Here is a 22,929-nt window from a genome sequence, read left to right on the forward strand (position 1 = left end):
ACGACGGGTGTGTCTTCTGGAGCACTTTTTGCCCTCCCGTTACCACAAAGGAGTCAAATTCTGTTCCTTGGATTTTTATTTTAAAAATCGGTTCGGGGAGAATGATCCCGAGTACATCGCTAGAAAAACAACCACACACAAAAAATGACACTTCGGTTCCAAACGGTTAAAATTTTCCCACAACTATTTTCTGAAATTTCAGGTAGAGCGTTTGTCCTTCTCAACACCGGCACTTTACGCTTTTTTTCTTGAAGGGGAAAAAAAAAAGGCAACACAAGAGACAGCCTTTAAGTGATTACAACGTGCGATTATCTCTATAGATTCTGGCGGGCGCCTGGATTGTCTCACATCAGGCCTCAAAAGCGCCAGAAAAAAAAATCACCCTTACCTGGCAGGGGAGATCCCTTGATCCCCCCTTGGTAGATTATTTCGCATTTGCATAGCTGTGAATTTAAACAGACAGGCAACAGAACACCCACAGCTCCAAAGCCGAGGGACAACCAGGCTGGGGGAGCCAGAGAGCGGCATCTAATCCCCGGTTCTCCGTGACGTTCCTTCCCGCCAGCAGGATCATGTCCGTGCTAGCAACCCTCAATCTTCACGGAGGTAAGCTTCCTCTGTTTCGTCGCTGACGGCCTGCTGGGAGGTGGATAGCAAAGGTTCCTCTTCCTTCAGCTTCAGGAGCTCCTCCGTCTGAGCCTCGGCTAGCTTGGTTTCGGCTTTCTGGGACAGGTGCCGTGCTTCTTGGACTTGGGTCTTCACTAGCTGGATGTGGTTGTGGGTTGACACGGAGGCCTGGTCAGCCCCTGAAAAGAGACGGTTGGGCTCAATGGTTTTGGCTTTTGCAGAAGCTGCGTTTGTGCGTTTTCAAGCCCACTCAGATTATGGTAAACCCAACCCACATGAAAGCGGATTGGAATCCAGCCACGGTAGATTTACTAAAACTAATGGGATTAGGATGCAAGTGGACTCACAGCTCTACCTCTGGATTTAACCCACAATATGTACACCTCTAATGGCAAAGCTAGATTGGGCTTGTAGCCCTCATTTCTCCATTAGGGGGTTTGTTGGTCACACATTTTAAAATGAACACAAACACACATCCACACCCTTTATATCACACACCAGTTCATCCTCAAGACCACCAGGTCAATTGGGGTTCCTAATATGCTGGAGAAGACTCCTGCATTGAGTCCCTTGGACTGCAAGGCAATCCAACCTGTCAGTCAATAGAGGAGATCAACCCAGGCTGCTCTTTAGAAGGCTGGATCCTGAAGAGGAAACTCAAAGACTTTGGCCACCTAAGGAGAAGGAAGGACTCCCTGGAGAAGAGCCTCATGCTGGGAAGGATGGAGGGCAAAAGAAGAAGAAGGGGACGGCAGAGAAGGAGGTGGCTGGATGGAGTCACCAAAGCAGTCGGCATGAGCTTCAATGGACTCCAGAGGCTGGTAGAGGACAGGAAGGCCTGGGGGATCGCGATGGGTTGGACACGACTTCACAACTAAGAACAAATATGCTTTTAGGAGTTAGTAAATGTTAAAGGTATATTCTGAAGGGATTTAAATAACTTCAGTGCAGTTCCACTCTTTCGGAGACTGTTCAGTGAAATATAACATTTCTTGCTAAAACATTTTTTCAACAGGTGGAATAATTAAAAAAAAGGTATTTGATTCCGTCTACAGTTTGAAGGAGAGGGAGAGATTAAGAGGCTCGCACATATCTCACCTGACTGATATGCTGCTTCTGCAGCCATTTCTGATAGCCGCAGGGCGGTCATCCATCTGGATTCTAATTTGAGATATTCCTTCTGCTTCGATGTCATCTGAACAAAGCCAGGATTAAAACAATTAAATCTGGCGCACCTTTTGCGCAGCTTCCAGATCATTCTTATCTGAGGTTTCTTAATTATGGTCACCCACTAGATACTCCCAAGGATTTGACCCTCTTGGGTTCATACACGGAGCCCTCCTGAGTCCCTGAAGGATGAAAAACACCAGATCAGGTTGCTTACCTCCACTCGGGCCCCGATGATCACTTGCCAAACGGCATCCTCCTCTTTGGAATTCATTTTCCCCAGGAGATGCGTGTATTTTTGGTACAGGGACACCAGTGTGTAGACTGCCTGTAAATAAGCCCAGCCTGTTACGGTTGTACTTGTCTAGAATTTAACATTTACTTTTTACTTTATATTTGGTAATTGTAGGCCACTTTTTGGAACCAACTTTCTTTCCTAGAGGAGGTTAACATACAGTTGTACCTAGTGGTGGGATTAAATTTTTTTTTTTACTACCGGTTCTGTGGGCGTGGCATGGCTTGGGAAGGATACTGCCAAATCTTCATTTCCACCCCATTCCAGGGGAAGGTTCCTGCCAAATCCCCATTTTCTCCCCATCATCTGGGACTCCGGAGGCAGAGAATAGATGGTCAGTCAGAGGTGCTATTTACTGATTCTCTGAACTACTCAAATTTTCCAGTACCGGTTCTCCAGAACTGGTCAGAGCCTGCTGAATACCACCTCTGGTTGTATTGCACCAAACCGCCAGACGTGGCATCCAGAAGGCAGTGTCTTACCGTTGTATATTCTGTTAGAGCATCAATTAATGCGTAGGTGGTTTGATTAAGGAGTGTCCCAGTGCTGTCGGTTACTAAAGAGACAGCTCTTCGGATCAAGGCTTCATTGCTTAGAGATCCCGGATCGTGTTTCTGAAAGACAAACATTATGTGCTGCTTCAAAAGCAGAATGACTTTTCAAAACTGCCAGAAAAGGAAATAATGTGTGTTGCCATTAAAAAGGAAAAAAACAACAACCTAGGAACTGTTATATAACTGGAAACTTGTGTCCCTACAAATCAACTGGAAACATAAGAACACAAGAAATCGAAAGGTTTTGCTGGAGAAATATAGAGAGCAACTTTAGTAAAATAAATTACAATAGATTTGGGGATCCTTATTGCTTTTTAGCCTCTTGGCTAAGATTAAGTGACAGATTAATATACATTTTAACTGCATAATTTCAGGTAAACTACTGCAAACCACTTGGCTGTTGAATATAATGAATATAGTGGTAGATTTACCTAAACCTAAGGAGAAGCTCATATTCTGGCATTAGAATAAAACGGGGAGCTACCTGTGTAATCGGAATAGCGGCCAAGGTCATTCCAAAGCCCAGAGTGGCCATTTTCTTCCACGGCGCCCTTAATCCAGGCACAAATTGCGTCCTCACACTGGAGAAGAGTGGAAAGCTGGGTCTAGAGAAAACGATATGCGTCAAGAGAGTAAAACAGCAGTGAGCCAAAAAAAAAAGCCAACAGCCCAAATACGCCTCCTTGCAGTAACGTGTAAGAAAACTGGGCCTTACTGTATTTTTTGCAGTATAAGACACACCTTTTTCCCTCAAAAAGAGGCTGAAAATCTGGGTGCGTCTTATACATGGAACACAGCATTTTTTTGCCTCCCAAAACCCTGCCCTCTTCACCAAAAATGGCCATGCATAGCCTTTGGGAGGCTTGCAGAGTGCTCCTGGGGGCTGGGGAGGACAGAAATGAGGGGAAAACGGGCCATTTTTCGCTCAATTTTGCTCCCCCCCCCCCAGAGCACTCTAGAAGCCTCCTAAAGGCTATCCATGCTCTAATTTGATTAAAAAAAACAGGACATCATTTGCTCGTTTTTGGGGACCCCCACTTCCCAAGAACATGCTACAAGCCTCCTAAAGGCTATTCATGCCCTTGTTTGGGGGGGAAAACCATAACGGGCCCGTTTTTGTGAAAAATGGGCAGTTTTCGGGAAGTCTGCAGAGTGCAAAAACTTTTTTTTTATTTGCCTCTTCAAAATCTTGGTGCATCTTATACTCCGAAAAATATGGTATAAACTCATTTCAAGTGGCACAATTGGGAAAGTGGGGCACCTCTCTTCTGTTGAACCCACAAGCTTAAAAACACAAAAAGTTTAAAAAAGCAAAATTAAAAAAAGAGGAAATCTGCTTGTCTCACTTTTACGCAGGTTGATGCCTCTGGTTTCTTCCTCCAGCCCCATAGGGTGGGTAACCCAGTTCCTGCAACCTCCAGTCCCCTAATCATCTAATCCAACTTTGAAATGGACATTCAGCAATCAATCTGCACCCACCTTTCTTTCTTTTCTCCCTGTGACTCTGGGACAACATAAACACCCTAATAAAAGAAGAGAACAGCAAACAAGCAGGAGACTTTCTACCTGCCCCTCCCTAGGATCGAACCCACAACCTGCTCACTGTGAGGCGAGAAGCAGCAGCAGCCCCTGAGGTCTTGGAAGGCTGCTGTCGCGTCTCCCCTGGTCCTTCTCTTCACCGGACTGGACCTGCCCAATTCTCCTGCAACCGACCTTTGCACCCACAGAGCCAACCCCCACTGGGAGGAGGCCCCGCACAGCCACCCTAACAGAAAACCCACGCGAGATACGGCTGCGGATGATGGGAACTGATGTCCAAGGTGCCTCGGGACCCCTCCCAACCCGGAGAGACCGCTCGTCCGCCGGTGTTAAGCAGCGCCCAAGGGAGGCTGAAAAGGGCCCGGAGCTCCCAGGGAAGACGACCCTCGGCCTCCCGAGAGGCCCCTCGGCCTCGGAGCTCGGGGAAGCGGAGGGAAGAAACAAAAGCCGCGAGAAGTACCCGAAAAAGGCGCGGCAGCAGCACCACAACCAACGGCTCCTCGCAGACGCCATCTTGGCCCTCTTTCTCTCTCTCAATGGCAACAAAGCGCGCAGGAAATGACGTCTTCTTCCAACGCCCAGTTAACCAGATTGTCGGAGAGACAGTTTGGCCCTCCTGCTGTACGTGCCTACGATAACGTCATTCCGACTTTTCCTTTCCTGGCTCCTCCTTTTCTGACCGCGCCCCTTTATTGTGACGTCACCATTTCCTTTCTTTTCCGCTCTAGGACGGAACGAGTTGCCTTCAACTGTCAATGGAAAGCAAAGGTCTTGCATCATAGAGTCAGCGAGATCTAGATCGTCAGACCACAGTCGGTTGTTATTCTTTGCCGGAAACAGAAAAAGCTTTTTTTTAAGGCGGGGTGGAATTCGCGCATGTGCCGAGGTCGTGTGATTTATTGGAGAGCGCACGCGCCCCTTCACCAGTCACTTGATAAGTTTAATGCAATAGTTTTAATGTTACGAATTTGCTCCTCTTAACCCCAAAACAAAACTTTTCAACTTTTCAAAGGAGTTAAGCAGTGAACAGCATAAAAAAAGTGTATTGGCAGAATGTTTTAAAATTACTTTTAATAATTATTTTTATTTCTATAATTGATTTGTATAATTATATTTATTATTTGTACATTCCAATATAAGGCGTCCCGGGCATTTCACTCATTACATTTTTGATTGGCTTGCAAGATCTAATTAGTGTATATCTTTGCAGCTGATAAAAACTATCTTTAAATCATTATTAACTTGATGTGGAGGTCAGAATTAAACTCTTCTGAATCCTATGATGTTTACACATTCATTCACACATTTCAAACAGGCATTTTGACACAAACCAAAGCAGGCAGTGATGTTATAACTCAATTATTGGGTAATTAATTTTCCTTGGAGAGGCTGAAGCATTCAGGAGCTTCAGGCAAAATATCCGTACATGTACAGCATACTTTTGTCACTTACATAAAGGATTGGAGTTAAAGCATATGTTAAATTTTATTAATAAGAAACACAAAACAATTAAAAATCAGCTTTGTTGTTACTTAACTTTTACCAACTAAACATTTATCAGTCACTCAGAATACGTAGGACTGTTTACGTGTTCAAATCTCCTATTTCCCCATTTTTTCAAAAGCTTAGACATTGTAAGGTGTAGCAATGTGTTAACTTTTTAAGCATTTAACATAGACAACCGTAGACCTGCAAATAATTTTATTGAGCTATTTTTTTGGAAGAGGAAGCTGTCTGACATCGGAAATATAAAAACCTCACTTAAAAAAATAATTCAAAAGTGAAGATCGGGAGTTAATTACAAACTTCAATCGAAGCGAGGAAAAAAGTCAGCATCGAAGCGTTTAAACAATACCAGGAAACAAAAGGCATGTTGCAACTTGCCAGCTTTTAATACGGAAATTCCCACGAGATTATAAAAAAAAAAGAAAAAAATGGATTGGAGAGAGGAAGTGGTTTAACAACTCTCCGAGATTCTGATACTCGAGAAGTAGATTTAAAAAATGAAACCTTAAGATCAAAACCAAGTGGTTTCTTTAAAAAGCGCCAGGATGATTGGGAAACGAAATTAAAAGTCCGGCAAAATACTGCAAGAAGAAAGGGCTAATTTGTTCAGCTGAGGTCTCCAGGGCTCCAGCCAGAACTGCGACACGGTGTCACTTTAGCACAAGGAAGTAAGTCGTCCATCCAGCCAACAACAGCGCTCCGAACAAGACAGTGTAACTGAAGAGCACGAAAGCCAGGAGTTCCTTCAGCACCTTCAGGAAATGGAGAGTGAAGGATTCCTGCCCCATCCTGGATTTCAAAGGTGGTGGGGAAAACTGCATGGGAACAGCTGGATCTGGGAGAGGGAGGGAAGGAAGGAGGGGAAGAAAAGAACGACAGGATGAAAGAGGCCACTGAATGGAAGCTGCTTCGTGATCTACAACAGGGATTTAAAGCAGAGGATCGCAAGCGTATTGCTTGCACCCCACCATTGGCTTCTGGAGGGCCTCTGGGGGGAGGGGGAGGCCGTTTTCACCCTCCCCAGGCTTCAGGAAAGCCTCCAGAGCCTGGGGAGGGGTTGCATGGGCAGGGGGGGAGGGGGGGAGATTGAATGGGCACGAGCGCAATTTTGGCACACTGTAAGAAAAAAGTTTGCTGAAATATGGCTCTGTTTGTGCGTGAGGTCACTGGAAGACAATTTTGCAAGCTTTGACTATAATTTTTAGGGAAACCGATGTAAGCGGCCAGCCTGATAGGATTCCAGGTCTGTGCAGCTCCAGAGCCTCAAGATATATAGCTAATATATCCATTAGTACCGACCAAATCCAGTCATCAAAGCAATCAATTCTTCCAGAGGGAGCCTACTTTAATATTTAATGTTATAATTGCATCTAATGGACGGGCTGCCCGGAAAATAATGTTTCTGGTTTAGCGATTATTCTACAAAGACTTTGGCATCTTTCCGTCCACCCAAAATAAGGGGTGGGGGAGCATCTTTAAAGTCAATCTGCCCCTCGAAATGGCTGCAACCCTGTAATAATTTGATAGTGCCTAAACTTTATAAAAAGTTTGTTTTTAATCCCCCATTCTTAGAAATATGCGGCCCAGGGATCTAATAAAAGATAATGCTGTTATCTTTACGAAGATTTGAAATATTTCGCTCTGAGCATGTTAATTATACTGATTTTTTTCTTTTTCAAGGAAAAAAAACTTGACAGGACAGCTGGTAATTAATCTCACTTTAGTCCCAAAGGTGGTGGTGGTGGGGGAAATGAAGCAGAGATCCGTATACTGCTAATTGAGATTATTTTTCTCTTCCCAACGAGGTACAAATTAGATAGCCAGCAAACCAAGGATCTGCTATGTATTTTCTTTTTAAAAAGTACTTTCAGAGAATTTCCTTAAAATCCCCAAATGTCTGCTTTTTCAGTGGCAGTGCATGTTTGGATTCGTGAACATTATCTTGCGTGAGATTAGATCATTAAAATGCCGTACCTCTTCTATAAAATTATTTAAAAAATCAAATCTAATTATATTTCAATGCGGATAAATTGCTCACCTTTTTTGGGAGGATGAGGTTTAAGGATCCTTCTCGTGGGCTCTTCCGGGGCTTGTCTTGAGTGAGCGGCTTCTGGAAGTGGCTGGACTTCATCTGAAGAGGCAGCAGAAGGATGCTCCCTATATATACACACGCCAGGCAAGCGAAGAACTAATAGGTGTGGTCAGAGAGAAATTCTGCAATGGGATACACAGACTTTCTTTGTTCTTCACTGCACGGGAGGAAAAAAATAATAATATCCCGAGGCTTTTTAAAAATGAAGACAGAATGGAAGTAATGAGGAAAGGGGTGTTTTTTTTAAAGGATACTTCCAGTACTTTCCCTGATGAAATACACTTGAGTGCAAAAACACACAGTGTAGTAGGTTTATCATCCTTTAAGATGCTACTGGATTTTTCTACTTTTCCAAACTAGTACAGGGTAGGTTTTTCTGTCTAGCCACTGGGTAGTATAAACCTAAGGATCCGTTGTTGAGAATGTGAGAATAACTTTCTCCCCACTGTGGCAATGATAATGTTTGCGATGAAAGGGAGGGAGATTTACATGCTGAGCTGCAATCTTACCGAAACACGTACACTCTGCTTGTTAAAAGATGTGTGGGATTGTTCAACACAAAGGAAATTATGACGAGAGTTAAATATACACAGAGAGCGCTAAAAACAGCACGTTTTCAAATTCAACCTCTGCTTTAAATCTCGCATCATTTGGTGCTTGGGTCCACGTTTCGCTCAGTCAGATGTTTATGGGTCTGTGTGTTTCTGTGTGTCAGTAGAAATGATCCCTGGGCTCTAACCCCAGCAACAGACAGAACATTAAATCTGCTCTTCCCGTCAGTGGAAACTGTGGCCACGTGGCCAAGTCCTTTGGTGACATTTTGCAGATGTCTCTGACTTGGGTACCATTTTCTCTCTCGGCGATTTGAACATCCCACATAAATTTATTAAATTGAAGGCCAAATTCAGAGATGCTGAAAATAACACGGGGGGAGGATTGGAAGGGAAGAAAATGGCACAAGGCACGCAGGCAGCTTGGCACTTTAGACAAAACTTTGCTTCTGCTTATAACCAATTTTTAACCTGTGTTTTTTTTTTTACAACGTCCTACCTGTCAACGACTTCTTCGGCTTCAACCTCAGCAAACGATCAATACAAACTCAAGGTCAACCACTCCAAACTCGATTGCAAAAGATACGACTTCAGCAACAGAGGGGTCAACGCCTGGAATGCTCTACCCAACTCCCTTGTTACATCCTCAAACCCCCAAAACTTCAACCTTAAACTGTCCACCGTGGACCTCACCCCATTCCTAAGAGGTCCATAAGGGGGGCGGGCATAAGCGCACCTGCGTGCCTACCGTCCCTGTCCTACTGCACCCAATTCATTTGTACTCATCTCCTTGTCCATGTTCATACTTACACCTTTTACATGTTTGAGAAACTAAATAAATAAACTAAATAAATCTTGCATTACGCCTGCCTTTAGCCTGAAAAACACGTCACTGCTCTATTTAAAGGTTTATTTCCCCCTTCTGGTTAAGCTCTTCCTGGCTATTACACCCTAAAAGGTCTCAATTATCCCCCTCTGCCTTCTTTCACTGCTCGGGCAAATGGACTCTAAATTTAATCAGGAGCTCTTATTATCAAATTATTACCCTGGTGATCAGCTAGGCCTTCATCAAAAGGAGACCAAAATCAAACTACCCAGGAAGCCGTTAGGATATAATGATCTCCCTTGAGACTGGGTTAACACTGTCCAGAAACAAGCTTAACTTTCCTGATTCTAAGGTTTTTGCATTCGTGGGGCTGTGGCACTCTGGAGAACAGGGAATAACACAGCTATCGCAATAGTGACGTTTAACGGGAGAGAATTGTGTTGTTTTCACAAGGATACGGAGAGATTCTGCTGGCAATATCAATGTACAAACTTGCACACGTCCCAAAAAGCAATCACACACACACATAACAGGCTGGGAAACGCCTGTGTTGGCGTTTTTATAACCTTTAACTTCTTGGATTTCGAAAGTATTATTCCAGCACTTTTTAAACATGCTTGTTTGTTTGTAACTGAATGAGGTTTGATTAAACCAGAGGTCTTCAAACTTGGCAACTTGTGGACTTTAACTCCCAGAATTCTCCAGCATTCTGGGAGAATTCTGGGAGTTGAAGTCCACAAGTCTTAAAGTTGCCAAGTTTGGGAACCCCTGGATTGAACAGTAGCCTCTTCTCCCAGAATTCACAATAATGTTCTGTGCAAATTTGTTCAATATTGAGTGCTTGTAAGCGTTTCAGGAGGTATGAATGAGAAAAAGAGAGCGGGATTTTTCAAAATTGGCAGAAAAACAATATTTGCAGGATTGGTGTAGAAACAAATTGAGGAAACGAATTCCGTGAAAATAGGAGGATCGGGGTAAAGCCGTATGACCTAAAGGGGCAGATCTCTTACAGATTTACAGACTTTCAAGCTTTAGAATGGCAGCCCGAGAGGGAAAATGGATAGATTACATCCCACCAACATGATTAAGTGCCTCGGGAGAAAAAAAAGAAAGAAAAATACCAGTGGACTGAAGTAAGAAAGGGAAAATGTCTGGAAAGATTGTGGAATATACATTAAGGGTTTAGAAGCCGTAAGAAAAGTCTGGGAATGACACTTGTGAACGACGCAAAGGAGCGAACCAAAATGCAGATTGCAGGATGAGTTTTCCTTCTGGCTCCATATTTTTTTGGAAAGCAGTTGGGGAAAAAAAAAACCACCTTCCTTTTCAATCTGCAAGTCCACGATCCACCTTCTCTCTCTTCCCTCTCTCCCGAGTCCGCGATCCCACCTCGATCGAGTCCTGCTCGGTCCTGACCCCTGCTTCTCCTAGAAAGGCTGGGGCTCCAGCTTCTCCATCATAGATTTGATCCAGCTCGTCCCGTTGATCAGTTTGGTGGTGGCAATGATGTATTCGGTGCCTCCGTCCTCCATCTGGGAGAGGAAGCGCAGGGCTGCGATTTCGGCGTAGGTCACGCCTCCCAGAAAGAAGACGAGGGTGATGCGGTTTTCTCCGTGCTGGCCTGGAATGATCCGGGGGGAGGGGGGAGGGAGAAGAGATGTTGAAAACTGCCTTCAAAATTATGTGTTGTGCTTTGCCGCTCGTTTTCACCCACCCCACCGCCGTCGGTTCAAAAAACAATGAGAAACTCTATTATTGATGCTTTTATTGGGAGTGTGAGCAAACGTATTAACAGGGAGTCCTCAATTTACGACCAGAATTGGGACTAGAATTTCTGTCGCTAGGCAAGGCAGTTGTTAAGTGAGCCATGGCTGACTTTATGTCTTTATTTGCCACAGTTGTTAAGCGAAACACTGCGGTTTGTTCAATGGATCCGGCTTCTTCCACTGACTCGTCAGACAGACAAGGCAGGCGACCGAATTGGATCGCATGACCATGGGAATGACGGCCATAAGTATGAGGACGTCGTAACTCACTTATCTTTTTTTGGTAACTTTGAGCGGTCACTAAACAAATGGACGTAAGTCAAGGACTCCCTGCAATACCATCATGGAACATTTCCCACACAGGAGGAAGTACAAAGTGCTATGCAGAATTTAAACATGATTCATCATCATCATTTAATGACCCCAGAATCCCTTGCGGGGTGGAAACTGAATGGAGTTAGCAGAGCGTTTACTGGCCGGATGCTTTTCTTGTTGCCACTACGGAGTTTTTTAAAGAAGATAAATTCTCATTGTGCCCAGAGAAACATCTGCCTCTACCTAGGACTGAACTCACAGCCTCCCGATTGTGACGCGAGAGCTCCACCTCTAGGCCACCGAACCACTCCAGAAATTAAGCATGATTGGTTACATGTAATCAAGGCTCTTTGGGTTACTGTAATATTTTAGAAACAACCAATCACCCCGTTTATGTGGCCATTGGAACCCCTAGGTCCACAGGCCCTCATCCAGAATCCTGGAGCACTTAAAAGAAATATTCCAGTTGAACGGGGTGTGCAAAGAGACTTACGTTTTTTCTGGAGTCCGGTTGGCAGCTGCTGCCTCTCTTCAAAGTGAGGACCAGGAAGTATTTTTAAGACTTCCTCAATGCTTCGCCAACCCGGGCGGGCGAGCAACTGTGCCAGGCGAACGCTTAGAGGTGCATACCCGCTGTAGACGTAGGAGATATCGTTCGGGTTCTGCAAAGAAAGCAGAGATGGGGTGGGATTGAAGAAGGGCAGCGGGTGAACTGAAGAGCCCTTGGCAAGTTGCCCTTGAAAGGCGGCCGAGGGGAGCTTGCCTGCTCGTTGACGTCGTCCATCCACAAACGCAAAGTTTTCCGGATGGTTGGGTAGTTATTCCGACTGCCCAGCTGGGCCTTCAAAAGTCCGGCCTTTTCTAGGCTATTCAAGGTCAGGATGTGTTCGTAGCCGTAAGTCTGCAACAAGAACAATGGACCTTTTAGCATCGGAAGATTCATTTTATACATTATTTATGAAAGACAGGAGAGCAGTCTTCCAGTATCTCAGGGGCTGCCCCAAAGAAGAGGGAGTCAAGCTATTCTCCAAGGCACCTGAGGGTAGGAAAAGAAGCAATGGGTGGAAACTAATCAAGGAGAGAAGCAACTTAGAACTGAGGAGGAATTCCCTCACAGTTAAAACAATGAATCAGTGGAACAGAAGTTGCCTCCAGAAGTTTTGAATGCCCCAACACTGGAAGTTTTAAAGAAGATATTGGATAACCATTTGTCTGAAGTGGTGTAGGGTTTCCTGCCTAAAAGGGGGTTGGACTAGAAGACCTCCAAGGTCCCTTCCAACTTTGTTATTCTATTCCAATATTTGCCTTGGAAAAAGCCTAACCTGGAGAATCTCTCTCTTGTAATGATCCAGCACTTTCTGTTTTAAGCCGCTGTTGCACACCGACTGCAGGCAAACGAGCCTCAGTATCTTAATCAAAGGATACTTTCGGGCAATGCAATCTTCTACATAGCTGTTGACCTGCGGAGGAGAAAAAAAAACCCAATTCAAATTTTCAACCAAAATCACGTGCTTGCAAAGAGGGTTACCTTCTTTGCAGAATTGACTCGATGCTGAAGAAGATATGGAAGAGTTTTCATGCTAACTATCTTTCGCACCAATCTGATCAATCCTACACAAAGGCTACCTTTTCACCTGCGGTTTTCGTTCACCCATGCCGGCTGGAGGATTCTGGGAGTCAAAGTCCACCCATCTTGTAAGCAGCCGAAGGAGAGAAAGACTGGCAAAAGGACTAGCTTGGCCCACAGCTACCTGGCTCTCAAAGATGCTTAAACCCCAAAATTATGGATGCCAGTTTTGGGGTGTGAATGCCCCTCGCCAGATATACATCCCTTCAATTCCACGGGAAATTAATTTGTGCAAAACACGTCAGCTGTTTTGAGGAAATATTGGCCTACCTTATCGGTATCTATGCCGGACATAAATTCTTGCTCCACTGTTAAATTATCGAAAAAGTCTTCTGAGGCTTAGAATAGAAAAATGAAACCAGTTGTAAAGAAGGGACATTAACGGGATCCTAAGATATTTTCATAGTAAGGAGACCGCTGAAATCTGGCCAATGGCCAATACCAAAGGTTCGGCCTGAACCTCATTCAATACAATACAATAGCAGAGTTGGAAGGGACCTTGGAGGTCTTCTAGTCCAACCCCCTGCCTAGCCAGGAAACCGTTTCAGATACATGGCTATCCAGCATCTTCTTAAAGACTTCCAGTGTTGGGGCATTCACAACTTCTGGAGGCAACTTCTGTTCCACTGATTAATTGTTCTTACTGTCAGGAAATTTCTCCTCAGTTCTAGGTTGCTTCTCTCCTTGATTAGTTTCCACCCATTGCTTCTTGTTCTACCCTCAGGTGCCTTGGAGAATAGCTTGACTCCCTCTTCTTTGGGGCATCCCCTGAGATATTGGAAGACTGCTATCATGTCTCCCCTAGACCTTCTTTTCATCAAACTAGACATACCCAATTCCAGCAACCGTTCTTCATGTTTTAGCCTCTAGTCCCCTAATCTTTTTTGTTGCTCTTCTCTGCACTCTTTCTAGAATCTCCACATCTTTTCTACATGGTGGCGACCAAAACTGAATGCAGGATTCCAAGTTGGCCTTACCAAGGCCTTATAAAGTGGTATTAACACTTCACGTGATCTTGATTCTATCCCTCTGTTTATGTAGCTAGAACTGTGTTGGCTTTTTGGGCAGCTGCTGCACATGGCTGGCTCCTATTTAAATGGTTGTCCACTAGGACTCCAAGATCCCTATTCAAAAGGGGAAACCTACCCCCCCCCTTATGCCCGTCCCCCGAAAAAGATACTCTCGAGTTACTTACTGGTGATGTCTTTCACGAGCTCCGCGATGGAGGTGTGGTTCGCCAAAGAGCTTCTGGCAGCCTGCATGTGGGGCAGCTGTGAGACAAACTGCTTGATCTCCCCCACGGTTTTGGCGTGGTGCCTTTCCTAAGAAACATAAATCAGAGAGTCCAGAGCCTAAGCAGGGGGTTGGACTAGAAGGCCTCCAAGGTCCCTTCCAATTCTGTAACTCTATTCTAAAGCAATGTCGCTTGTTTCTGGCTTCCGACCTTTGACAGTTACAGGAAGTCTTCCAAGGAAAAACATCCTTCATTCAATTGACTTCGTTATCAGAATTCAGCTTCCCAAAATCAGAGGGTTTTTGTTTTTTGCTTTATTTTAAAAGGAGGCCTCGGAGGGTTTGGAAAATGTTCAAGAGGATGATGACTTGAAGAGGTAAGTTATGGCTGGCTAGCCCAAGGTTGCAACAGGTTTGTTTTGTGGCAAAGTTACAAGGGAACTGGGGGGAGGAAAAAATGACTTTTTCACACATTTAGCATTCTGTTATTAATGGGAGGCAGATGCCTTTGAACTCTGACCTCCTGCCTTTGTTGTTTTTGCAAATAACTCAAGGCTGTGAACATATCCAACACACCTTCCTCCTCCTATTTTCCCCATAATAACAACAACCCTGTGAGGTCGCAGAGGGAGTGGCTGGCTTTCATGCTTAAGGCGGAACTAGAACTCACTGTCTCCTGGTGACTGGCCCAAAGTCACCCAGCTGTTTTTCAATGCTAAGGTGGACACCTAGAACTCACGGTCTCCCCCTTTCTAGCCTGATGCCTTAACCACTAGACTAAACCAGCTGTCATCCCCCCCCCCCCCCCCACGCAGCCCTATTAAGCTTATCTGGATTCTACTCCTTTCTCATGACAGCTAACTATCCACTTTGCTTCACTGAGATTGATAGAAGTCACCACACGTCGTTTTTCATATTATGAGAAGATCAGAAAAGTCTTCTCCGGGATCAACTTTTTTTCTCCACTTATCCAATTGCTAAAAAATGTCCAAATGTCCAAAAAGCAACTTCACTGGACAGGTCCAGCTTTATTCCTGTTCCAGGAGAAAAAAAAGGTGTATTTTTCGGTAGGCTGAAGGGAAACTGCATGCATGGGACAAGAATCCTTGACTGGGATCCCTCAAAGTGTCAACTGGCTCGACTACTTAAGTGGCATTTATACGTATAACCCACTTCCCAGCATGCCAGCAAAACTCCAACTATTGCCAGTAGAAGAAATGGACCTCAGAAACATGCCCCAATTTCTAAAAAAATGTTTTAATGCTCATGTTTTTCTTAAGTTCTGTATTTTCACCATGCCTTTTCTTTCCTTCAAATCTTGAATTTTGGACTGAGAATCTGGGTGGGGGAAAAAAATCAAACCTGCAGCTTCCTAAATCCCCCTCCTCACCGTCTTGAGAAATGATCATCTGGCAAATCTCAGGGGGCTTTCCAAAGCAGGCTAAGTGGAATTATCTCCATAGCAATGAAAAACAGAGCTCTTAAGGACCGGATAACTGCAAAGTGTAATGATCTATTAACCTACTGAAGTCCATAATCTATATCCAGCTTTTTCAGGGGAGAAAGAAAGGGGGGGAGGGAAAAAGAAAGAAAGAGGGGGAGAGAAAGAGAGAGACAGAGTTAGTGAGAGACAAAGAGAGAGAAAGAGAAAGAGGGGAGAGAGAAAAAGAGAGAGTGAGAGAGAGAGAGGAGACAGAAAGAGAGTGAGAGAGAAAGAGAGAGAGAGAGAAAGGGGGGAGAAAGTGAAAAAGAGGAGAAGGAAAGAGACAGAAAGAGAGTGAGAGAGAGAGAGAGATGGGGCGAAAGAAAGAGAGAGTATGAGAGAGAAAGAGAGAAAGGAAATTGTGCAAATCCCACACGCTCCCTGACGAGTGTAAAACCGGAGGGAAGTGCCAAGGCTGCGAATGGCAAGCCCAGGCAGGTAGCCCATAATGAACGCTGGCCATTAAGGGCCTCTCTGCCGTTTCATTATCACCTATTAGATCTGACGATGCGACGTTTCCTTTTCCTTCCTGTGTAAAAGTGCGAGTCTCCCTGTCGGATCAATTACGGAGCTCACGGGAGAAACTTTTCCACTGCAGCTGCACAAAAATTATGCACAGGTAGCCCTCAACTTAGAGCCCAAAATGTCCGTTGTGAGACGTTCGTTAAGGGAGTTCTGTCCCATTTTACGACCTTCCTTGCCACAGTTGTTCAGTGAATCATCGTTGTTAAATCAGTCAACGGGGGGGGGGGGCATAAACTGGTTTCCCCATGGACTTTGCTTGCCAGAAGGACGCAAGGTCACCCTGCAACCGTCATAACTATGAGTTCAGTTAGCAAGAATGTGAATTTGGATCACGTTACCACCGGGAGGCTGCACTGGTCGTAAGTGTGAAAAAATGCTCGTAAGTCACTTTTTCAGTGCCGCTGTAACTTCAACCCGTCACTAAATGAACTGTTGTAAGGACTACCTGCAGTGGATTGGTCACAACTTACCGTATTTTTCGGAGTATAAGACGCACCTTTTTCCCTTAAAAAAGAGGCTGAAAATCTGGGTTTGTCTTATACACTGAATACAGCATTTTTGGCCTCCTGAAACCCCGCCCCCTTCACCAAAATGGCCGTGCATAGCCTTTAGGAGGCTTCCAGAGGGCTCCTGGGGGCTGGGGAGGGCAAAAAAGAGCAAAAAATGGGCCGTTTCTGCCCATGGCTGTTTTTTGCTTGTTTTTGCCTCCCCCCCAGCCCCTCTAAGAGCCTCCCAAAGCTCTGCATGCCCCCCCCCCCTTTTTTTTTTTTGCAAAAAACGAGGCATGCAGAGAGTTTGGGAGGCCTGCAGAGTGCAAAAACCTTTTTTTTTTAAATGTACCTCTTCAAAATCATGGTGCTTCTTAGACCCCGGTGCATCTTATAGTCTGAAAAATACAGCAGTTGGATTCTAAGAGGAGAGGATGATGGGTTTTTGCCCTTCCTGAGCACAGCAGATGTGGCTGGCAGGGGAATTCTGGGAGTTGAAGTCCACGGGCCTTCCAAGTGGCCGTTGCTTTATTACCTCAAAAGCAGCCGAGATGATTTTGGCCTTCTTGCTCAGGACGCTGCCCACGGCGTTGAAGTTCTTGTCCCGGATCTCGGCGTACAGCTCCTCGGCGGAGTTCAGCTGCAGCTTCTTGGCCTCGGTGGGGAGCTCCTTCGCGGCCTCCCCCTGCTTCTTGGGGGCAAATTTCTCGGGGGGAAGTTTTACGTAGGCTGCCAAACATTGAGGAAAAAGAAATGAGACGGAAGTTTTAAAGAAAGGCCTGGGAGAGACACATTGAAGATACACAGCTAGTCCTCAATTTATGACCATAATTGAACCCAGTTAAGTGAGACATTGGTTAATTGAGTTTTGCCCCTTTTTTACGACCTTTCCTGCATCTGCTGTTAAGTGAATCACTGCAATTGATAAGTCAGTAACCTGGTTGTTAAGTGAATCTCGCTTCCCCATTGTCAGGAGGTCGCAAAAGGGAGACAGCAACGGTCATAAATATGAGACAGTTGCCAAGCATCTGAATTTTGACCATGGGGTTGCTGGAAAGGTCGTAAATGTGAAAAACGGTCCTGTCCCTTTTTCCAGTGTTGTCGTAACTTTGAACAGTCACTAACCGAACTGTTGTAAGTGGAAGGCCAGCCTGCATATGACTTGATTTCAGGAGCTGAGAGTGGCTTCCTCCAATTTTCCTCCTAACAACCCTGCGAGGCAGGCCGGGCTGAGAGGGATCGAGAGTTTCTACCTTCTGGGTTACAGTCTTACTTACTGTTCTGAATCCCGTAGATTTCGTCAATCAGGCCCTCGTAGGTCAGCTGGGTAGCCAGAGGGGAGATCAAATCCACGTTGCGGTCCAGCAGCAGGAGGGTATCGAAGACGGGCAGAATGGGGTTCTGGATCCCCGAAAACTCCCTCTTCATGCGGATCATCATGTTCGCCACATGCTGCAATGCAGAGAACCCAGATTTACGGACCAGGCCACAAAGATTAACTTCACCAGGCGCCCTTTAGAGCTACGTTTCTCACGCCCTGCTCGGCTGATTCAGCTCTCAATTCCTGGACATCCAAGCCAAGCAGGAGATCCTTCCAACCTACCCTGGTTTCCACCACCTCTGTCTATTTCAGACATTACTTTTGCTCTATGCGCAAATTAGGTGGCAGATATTCTACTGTTCCTGTGGTTTGACTGCCTGGGGTTAGGACCTCGTGCCAAGCTCTGTGTATCAGCAACAAACATTCCATGGATATCAATTTTGTGTCTAAATAAGGGTGTCCCAACTTGGCAACATTAAGACTTGTGGACTTTCAACTCTTAACTTTTAAGACTTGTGGACTTCAAGCCTCAACTTTTAAGACTTGTGGACTTCAAGCCTCAACTTTTAAGACTTGTGGACTTCAACTCCCAGAATTCTCCAGCTGGCCAAGGAGTTCTGGGAGTTGAAGCCCACAGGTCTTTCTAAGTTGCCGAGGTTGGACGCTGCTGGTTTAAATTATCAGAACAAAGGGGCCCTCGTTGCAAAAGAGGCTGGCAGGAAGCCAAACTGAGCCATAAGTAAGGACAGCGTATTTTTTACCCGTGCACACTCTCCTTTTCCAAAAATGAGCGGGATGGTCCCGTAGAGAGCCTGGAGCGTCATGAGTCCTTTCGCCGCATGGTAGAGGCTGGTCTGGTCATTTTCTAAGTAACACTCCTAGGAGAAAGAGAAGTCACTCTCAATCTTCCAGGAAGCCAGCATTTCCTGCCATCAGAAAGGAGGCGTGTGGAGCGCCCGAGGTCTCCGTCTCGGGAGTGGCCTCCTCAGCTCTGTGTGCAGGTTCTGACCTTAAAGGCGTTTTCTGACTCCATGGACAGGAGGTCTCCATCAAAGGGGATGAGGTCCAGGCTGTATTCCTCTCGGTGAATGAAGCAGTGCAGCACGCCCAATTCTTTGAGGTGCTGCTCGCACAACAAACTGCGACGCGGCACAAACAAGATGTGGAAATCCCGCTGCGGACAGCGGATTTTATCTTCGCTGGAAAGAGAGAAGGAAGGTTTTTAATCTGATCAAGCCTTCCCCAGCTCAATTTTAATAGTCTCTGGACCAGTTCAAATGAACATTCTTTCATTCATTCATTCTATATAGCACTCCATTCATTTATTGGTCAAAAAGAGGGCCGTGAAAATATTTACAGATCCCTCGCCTCCTGGACATAAATTGTTTCAACTCCTACCCTCAAAACGACGCTATAGGGCATTGCACACCAGAACAACTAGACACAAGGAGAGTTTTTCCCCTAATGCCATCACTCTGCTAAACAAATAATTCCCTCCCCACTGTCAAACTATTCACTAAGGCTGCATTAGTCTTCTCATTGTTCCTATCACCCATCTCCTCCTACGTATGACGGCAGGACTGTGACTTTGTTGCTTGTGTCCTTACGATTGATATTGATTGTTTCCTAATATGATTTAATTGCTTATTTGTACCCTATGACTATCATTAAGTATCTTGTCTTTTATGTACACTGAGAGCATCATATGCACCGAAGACAAATTCCTTGTGTGTCCAAACACACTTGGGCAATAAAAATTCTATTCTATTATTAAATATTAAGTTATCACTATTTAGATCAGGGGTGTCCAACCTTGGCAACTTTAAGACTTGTGGACATCAACTCCCAGAATTCATGAGTCATGGCTGGCTGGGGAATTCTGGGAGTTGAAATCCACAAAGTAAATTTGCCAAGACTGGACACAACTGATTTAGATTAATAAGGAACCCCAATTCAAAACTAGACAGTGGACAGAGCCAAAACAGATACAAGCCCTGAAATCTGATTTAAAAAAGAATAAGCAAAACTGGGGAACAAATATATATTCTGCACTTCCTCCGCCAACATAAATGGTGAAGTTTGTCCTTGTGAAAAAGTCCAACCTGGCCTTCAAAATCCCCAGGTGACCTTACCTGAGCACATTGTCTGCAATGATGTCCATGAGCTCTAACCTGGGCCTGACAAAGAAAATAATGTTCTTGACATCAGCTGGTGGAAGGTGGCCTCCTTTGAGGGTGAACATTTTTTCCACCTCATGTTCCTGGAAGGAAATGATCAAAACAACTATGAAGGCATTCAATTTGGTTTGAATATTTGAGAAAGAGAGGGGATTTGGGGCTCAAACTAGAGGTAATAGCATATGTAGAATATAAAATAGGATTTTAGGAGAAACCCTCCCATACTACCACCTCTTACAATACTAAACAACACAGTATCAACAGTAGAGACCTTCAAGTTTCTAGCTTCTACCATATCTCAAGACCTAAAAATGGACACCTAACATCAAAAACGTCATCAAAAAAGCACAGCAAAGAATGTTCTTTCTGCGCCAACTCAGGAAGCTCAAACTGCCCAAGGAGCTGCTGATTCTGTTCTACGGAGAAATTATTGAGTCTCTCATCTGCACCTCCATAACTGTCTGGTTTGGCTCTGCAACCCAACAAGACAGACAGAAACGTCAGAGGAGAATCAGAACGGTGGAAAAAACCATTCTACCAACCTGCCTTCCACTGAGGACATGTACACTGCACGAGTCAAAAAAGAAAATAAATTGTTTCAAGTCCTATCCTCAGAACGACGCTATAGAGCACTGCACACCAGAACAACTAGACACAAGGACAGGTTTCCCCCCCGAACGCCATCACTCTGCTAAACAAATAATTCCCACAACACTGTCAAATAATTTACTAAGACTGCATTACTATTATTCTTCTCTTCCTTCCTAGTATCTATCTCTCCCCACTTATGACTATAACCATGTTGCTTGCATCTTTCAATTTATATTGTTTTTATTATTTCCTAGTACGATTTGATAGCTTATTAGTAACCTTGATATCACTAAGTGTTGTATCTTTTAAATCTTGAATGTATTTGTATTCTCCTTATGTACACTGAGAGCATCTGCACCAAAGACAAACGCCTTGTGTGTGTTTTTTAAACAAAATTCCACAGGGAGAGAACATGCATACTTTTTAAATGAAAGACTTAGTGCATTATCACATTTCTAGCATTTTTTATAACCCTTGCTCATATCTTACCTTCAAAAGAGAATATTGTGCAATCAATCCAAAGGGCCCAGTAAGATACTCGTCCCACACAATGGCCTAAGGAAGAAAAAACAGATTTAAGTATATCACAACCTACTGAAAAACACTTTGAAGGACCTATAAATATATCCATGTGTAATAAATACCAATAAGTAACATCAATGAATTTAAAATATCAATGACTAACAAGAATATCAACGTATAAGGATTCTGTTCTATTCTATAATAAACACTGAACCTTGATTATTAATAATAAAAAATATCAATGCATAAACATACAAACACACAATAACATAGAATACTTTATTTGGCCAAGTGTGATTAGACACACAATTGTCCCTGGAGCAGAAGCTCTCAGTGTACATGCAAGCAACAGAATAATATCAATGAATAACAAATGATACTTTAAAATAGCAACATGCAGAATCAATCTAGAATAATATCAATGAATAACAAATGTTAATTTAAAATAGCAATGTGCAGTTATCAATCTAGAATAATACCAATGAATAACAAATAATACTTTAAAACATCAACACATAATAAATACCAGATTAGAGCATCAGTGTATATTATTCACTGAATAGCAAAGAATGATAATGAAAAATACGGAAAGGCAATAAATATAATAGCTCTGCACTATACTGTCAATGAATAACAAATAAGGATGATTAAAATAATGCTTGAGAATATCAGAATAAATATCACTGCAGAATAAGTATCAATGCAAAATAAATAAATATCAATGCAGAATAAATATCAATGCAGAATAAGTATCAATGCAAAATAAATATCAATGCAGAATAAATATCAATGCAAAATAGATAATGCAGAATAAGTATCAATGCAGAATAAATATCACTGCAAAATAAATAATGCAAAATAAATAATGCAGAATATCAATGCAGAATAAATATCACTGCAAAATAAATAATGCAGAATAAATATCCATGCAGGATGAGCGACGATCATTTAAAAATACCAAGGCGGAATAGTATGAATGCATAAGAAAGACCGACCAATAACACGGAAGGGAGGGGATAATAATGAAAAATAATAAGAAGTTAGGGAGAGGAGGGGCGGGTGGGAGGACTCGGGACCCATCGTCCCCGGCCGGCAGTGGAGGATGGGTCTTCCCCCAGGCGGGGCACGCCCCTGGCTCACCTTGGATCCGGCGCATTTGTCGAGGAAGGCGCGCAGCTCCCTCCGCCCGGCTTCCCTCAGCGCCGTCAACGGGACGCGGCCCGAGCTGAGGTGAGCCGCCATGGCCGATGCGCCGCCACGCCCACGCCGGTCACGTGAGGCGCCGCGGGGGCGGGGCCTCGGCATGGCCACGCCCCTCCGCTGCGAGGCGTTCCTAGCTCTTACCTGGCCGCTCAGGTGAGGCTCTGGGCGGAGGAGGAGGAAGGAGGCTGCTTAGGGGAGGCTTTTGGGGGGAGAAGGGGGAGGAAAGTGGGCAAGAGGCAAAGGAAAGGCCTTTCCTGCATCACCACAGCTTTGTTTTGCCACTTTTTTATTATTTTATTTTATTTATTATTTATTGTTTTGTTTATTTTATTATTTATTTATTGTTTATTTTATTTATTTTTTGTTTATTCATTATTTTATTTATTTCAACATTTACACCGCATCCCCTCTTTACAGCATTTCAGTGTCAGTCTCACTCATGTTTACATTGTGGCTATTTCAGTTCTCTTTCTTTCCAATGATATATACATCATGGTATAATTATTCATCTATCTATGCAT

General features: G+C 44.2%; 3 protein-coding genes across 3 annotated transcripts; all 3 read right to left on the reverse strand.

Annotated features, from left to right (window-relative positions):
- Nucleotides 1-58: 58 nt before the first annotated feature.
- Nucleotides 59-4,823, reverse strand: DIABLO (diablo IAP-binding mitochondrial protein). The gene is made up of 6 exons (XM_081966799.1): nt 4,643-4,823; nt 3,128-3,248; nt 2,572-2,703; nt 2,012-2,122; nt 1,726-1,822; nt 59-806 (listed from the first exon to the last, which is right to left on the reverse strand). Exons 1-6 carry the CDS (start codon nt 4,693-4,695, stop codon nt 592-594), a joined length of 729 nt encoding a protein of 242 aa, XP_081822925.1. The 5' UTR covers nt 4,696-4,823; the 3' UTR covers nt 59-591.
- A 1,045-nt stretch (nt 4,824-5,868) lies between these two features.
- Nucleotides 5,869-7,875, reverse strand: LOC309399152 (uncharacterized protein). The gene is made up of 2 exons (XM_081966687.1): nt 7,727-7,875; nt 5,869-6,523 (listed from the first exon to the last, which is right to left on the reverse strand). The coding sequence occupies exon 2, from the start codon at nt 6,507-6,509 to the stop codon at nt 6,339-6,341; it is 171 nt and encodes a 56-aa protein (XP_081822813.1). The 5' UTR covers nt 6,510-6,523; nt 7,727-7,875; the 3' UTR covers nt 5,869-6,338.
- Nucleotides 7,876-10,584: 2,709 nt separating this feature from the next.
- On the reverse strand, nt 10,585-22,502 carry VPS33A (VPS33A core subunit of CORVET and HOPS complexes; the record flags this gene model as incomplete). Its single annotated transcript, XM_081966684.1, has 13 exons — nt 22,346-22,502; nt 21,173-21,238; nt 20,048-20,175; nt 18,925-19,114; nt 18,677-18,793; nt 17,872-18,046; nt 17,130-17,323; nt 14,061-14,187; nt 13,136-13,203; nt 12,561-12,698; nt 12,002-12,139; nt 11,732-11,900; nt 10,585-10,778 (listed from the first exon to the last, which is right to left on the reverse strand). Exons 1-13 carry the CDS (start codon nt 22,445-22,447, stop codon nt 10,585-10,587), a joined length of 1,806 nt encoding a protein of 601 aa, XP_081822810.1. The 5' UTR covers nt 22,448-22,502.
- Nucleotides 22,503-22,929: the final 427 nt, after the last annotated feature.

The sequence above is a fragment of the Natrix helvetica genome (assembly GCF_964273705.1).
Source record: "Natrix helvetica genome assembly, chromosome: 14".
NCBI classification, from domain to species: Eukaryota; Metazoa; Chordata; class Lepidosauria; order Squamata; family Natricidae; genus Natrix; species Natrix helvetica.

Coding starts and splice junctions, on each gene's coding strand:
- DIABLO (XM_081966799.1), bottom strand. CDS start 4,695: ATGGCGTCTGCGAGGAGCCGTTGGTTGTGGTGCTGCTGCCGCGCCTTT. Junction 3,249..4,642: donor TGCTGCCGCGCCTTTTTCGG/GTACTTCTCGCG, acceptor CGTTTTCTCTAG/ACCCAGCTTTCCACTCTTCT. Junction 807..1,725: donor AGAAGCAGCATATCAGTCAG/GTGAGATATGTG, acceptor GTCTCTTTTCAG/GGGCTGACCAGGCCTCCGTG.
- LOC309399152 (XM_081966687.1), bottom strand. CDS start 6,509: ATGCAGTTTTCCCCACCACCTTTGAAATCCAGGATGGGGCAGGAATCC.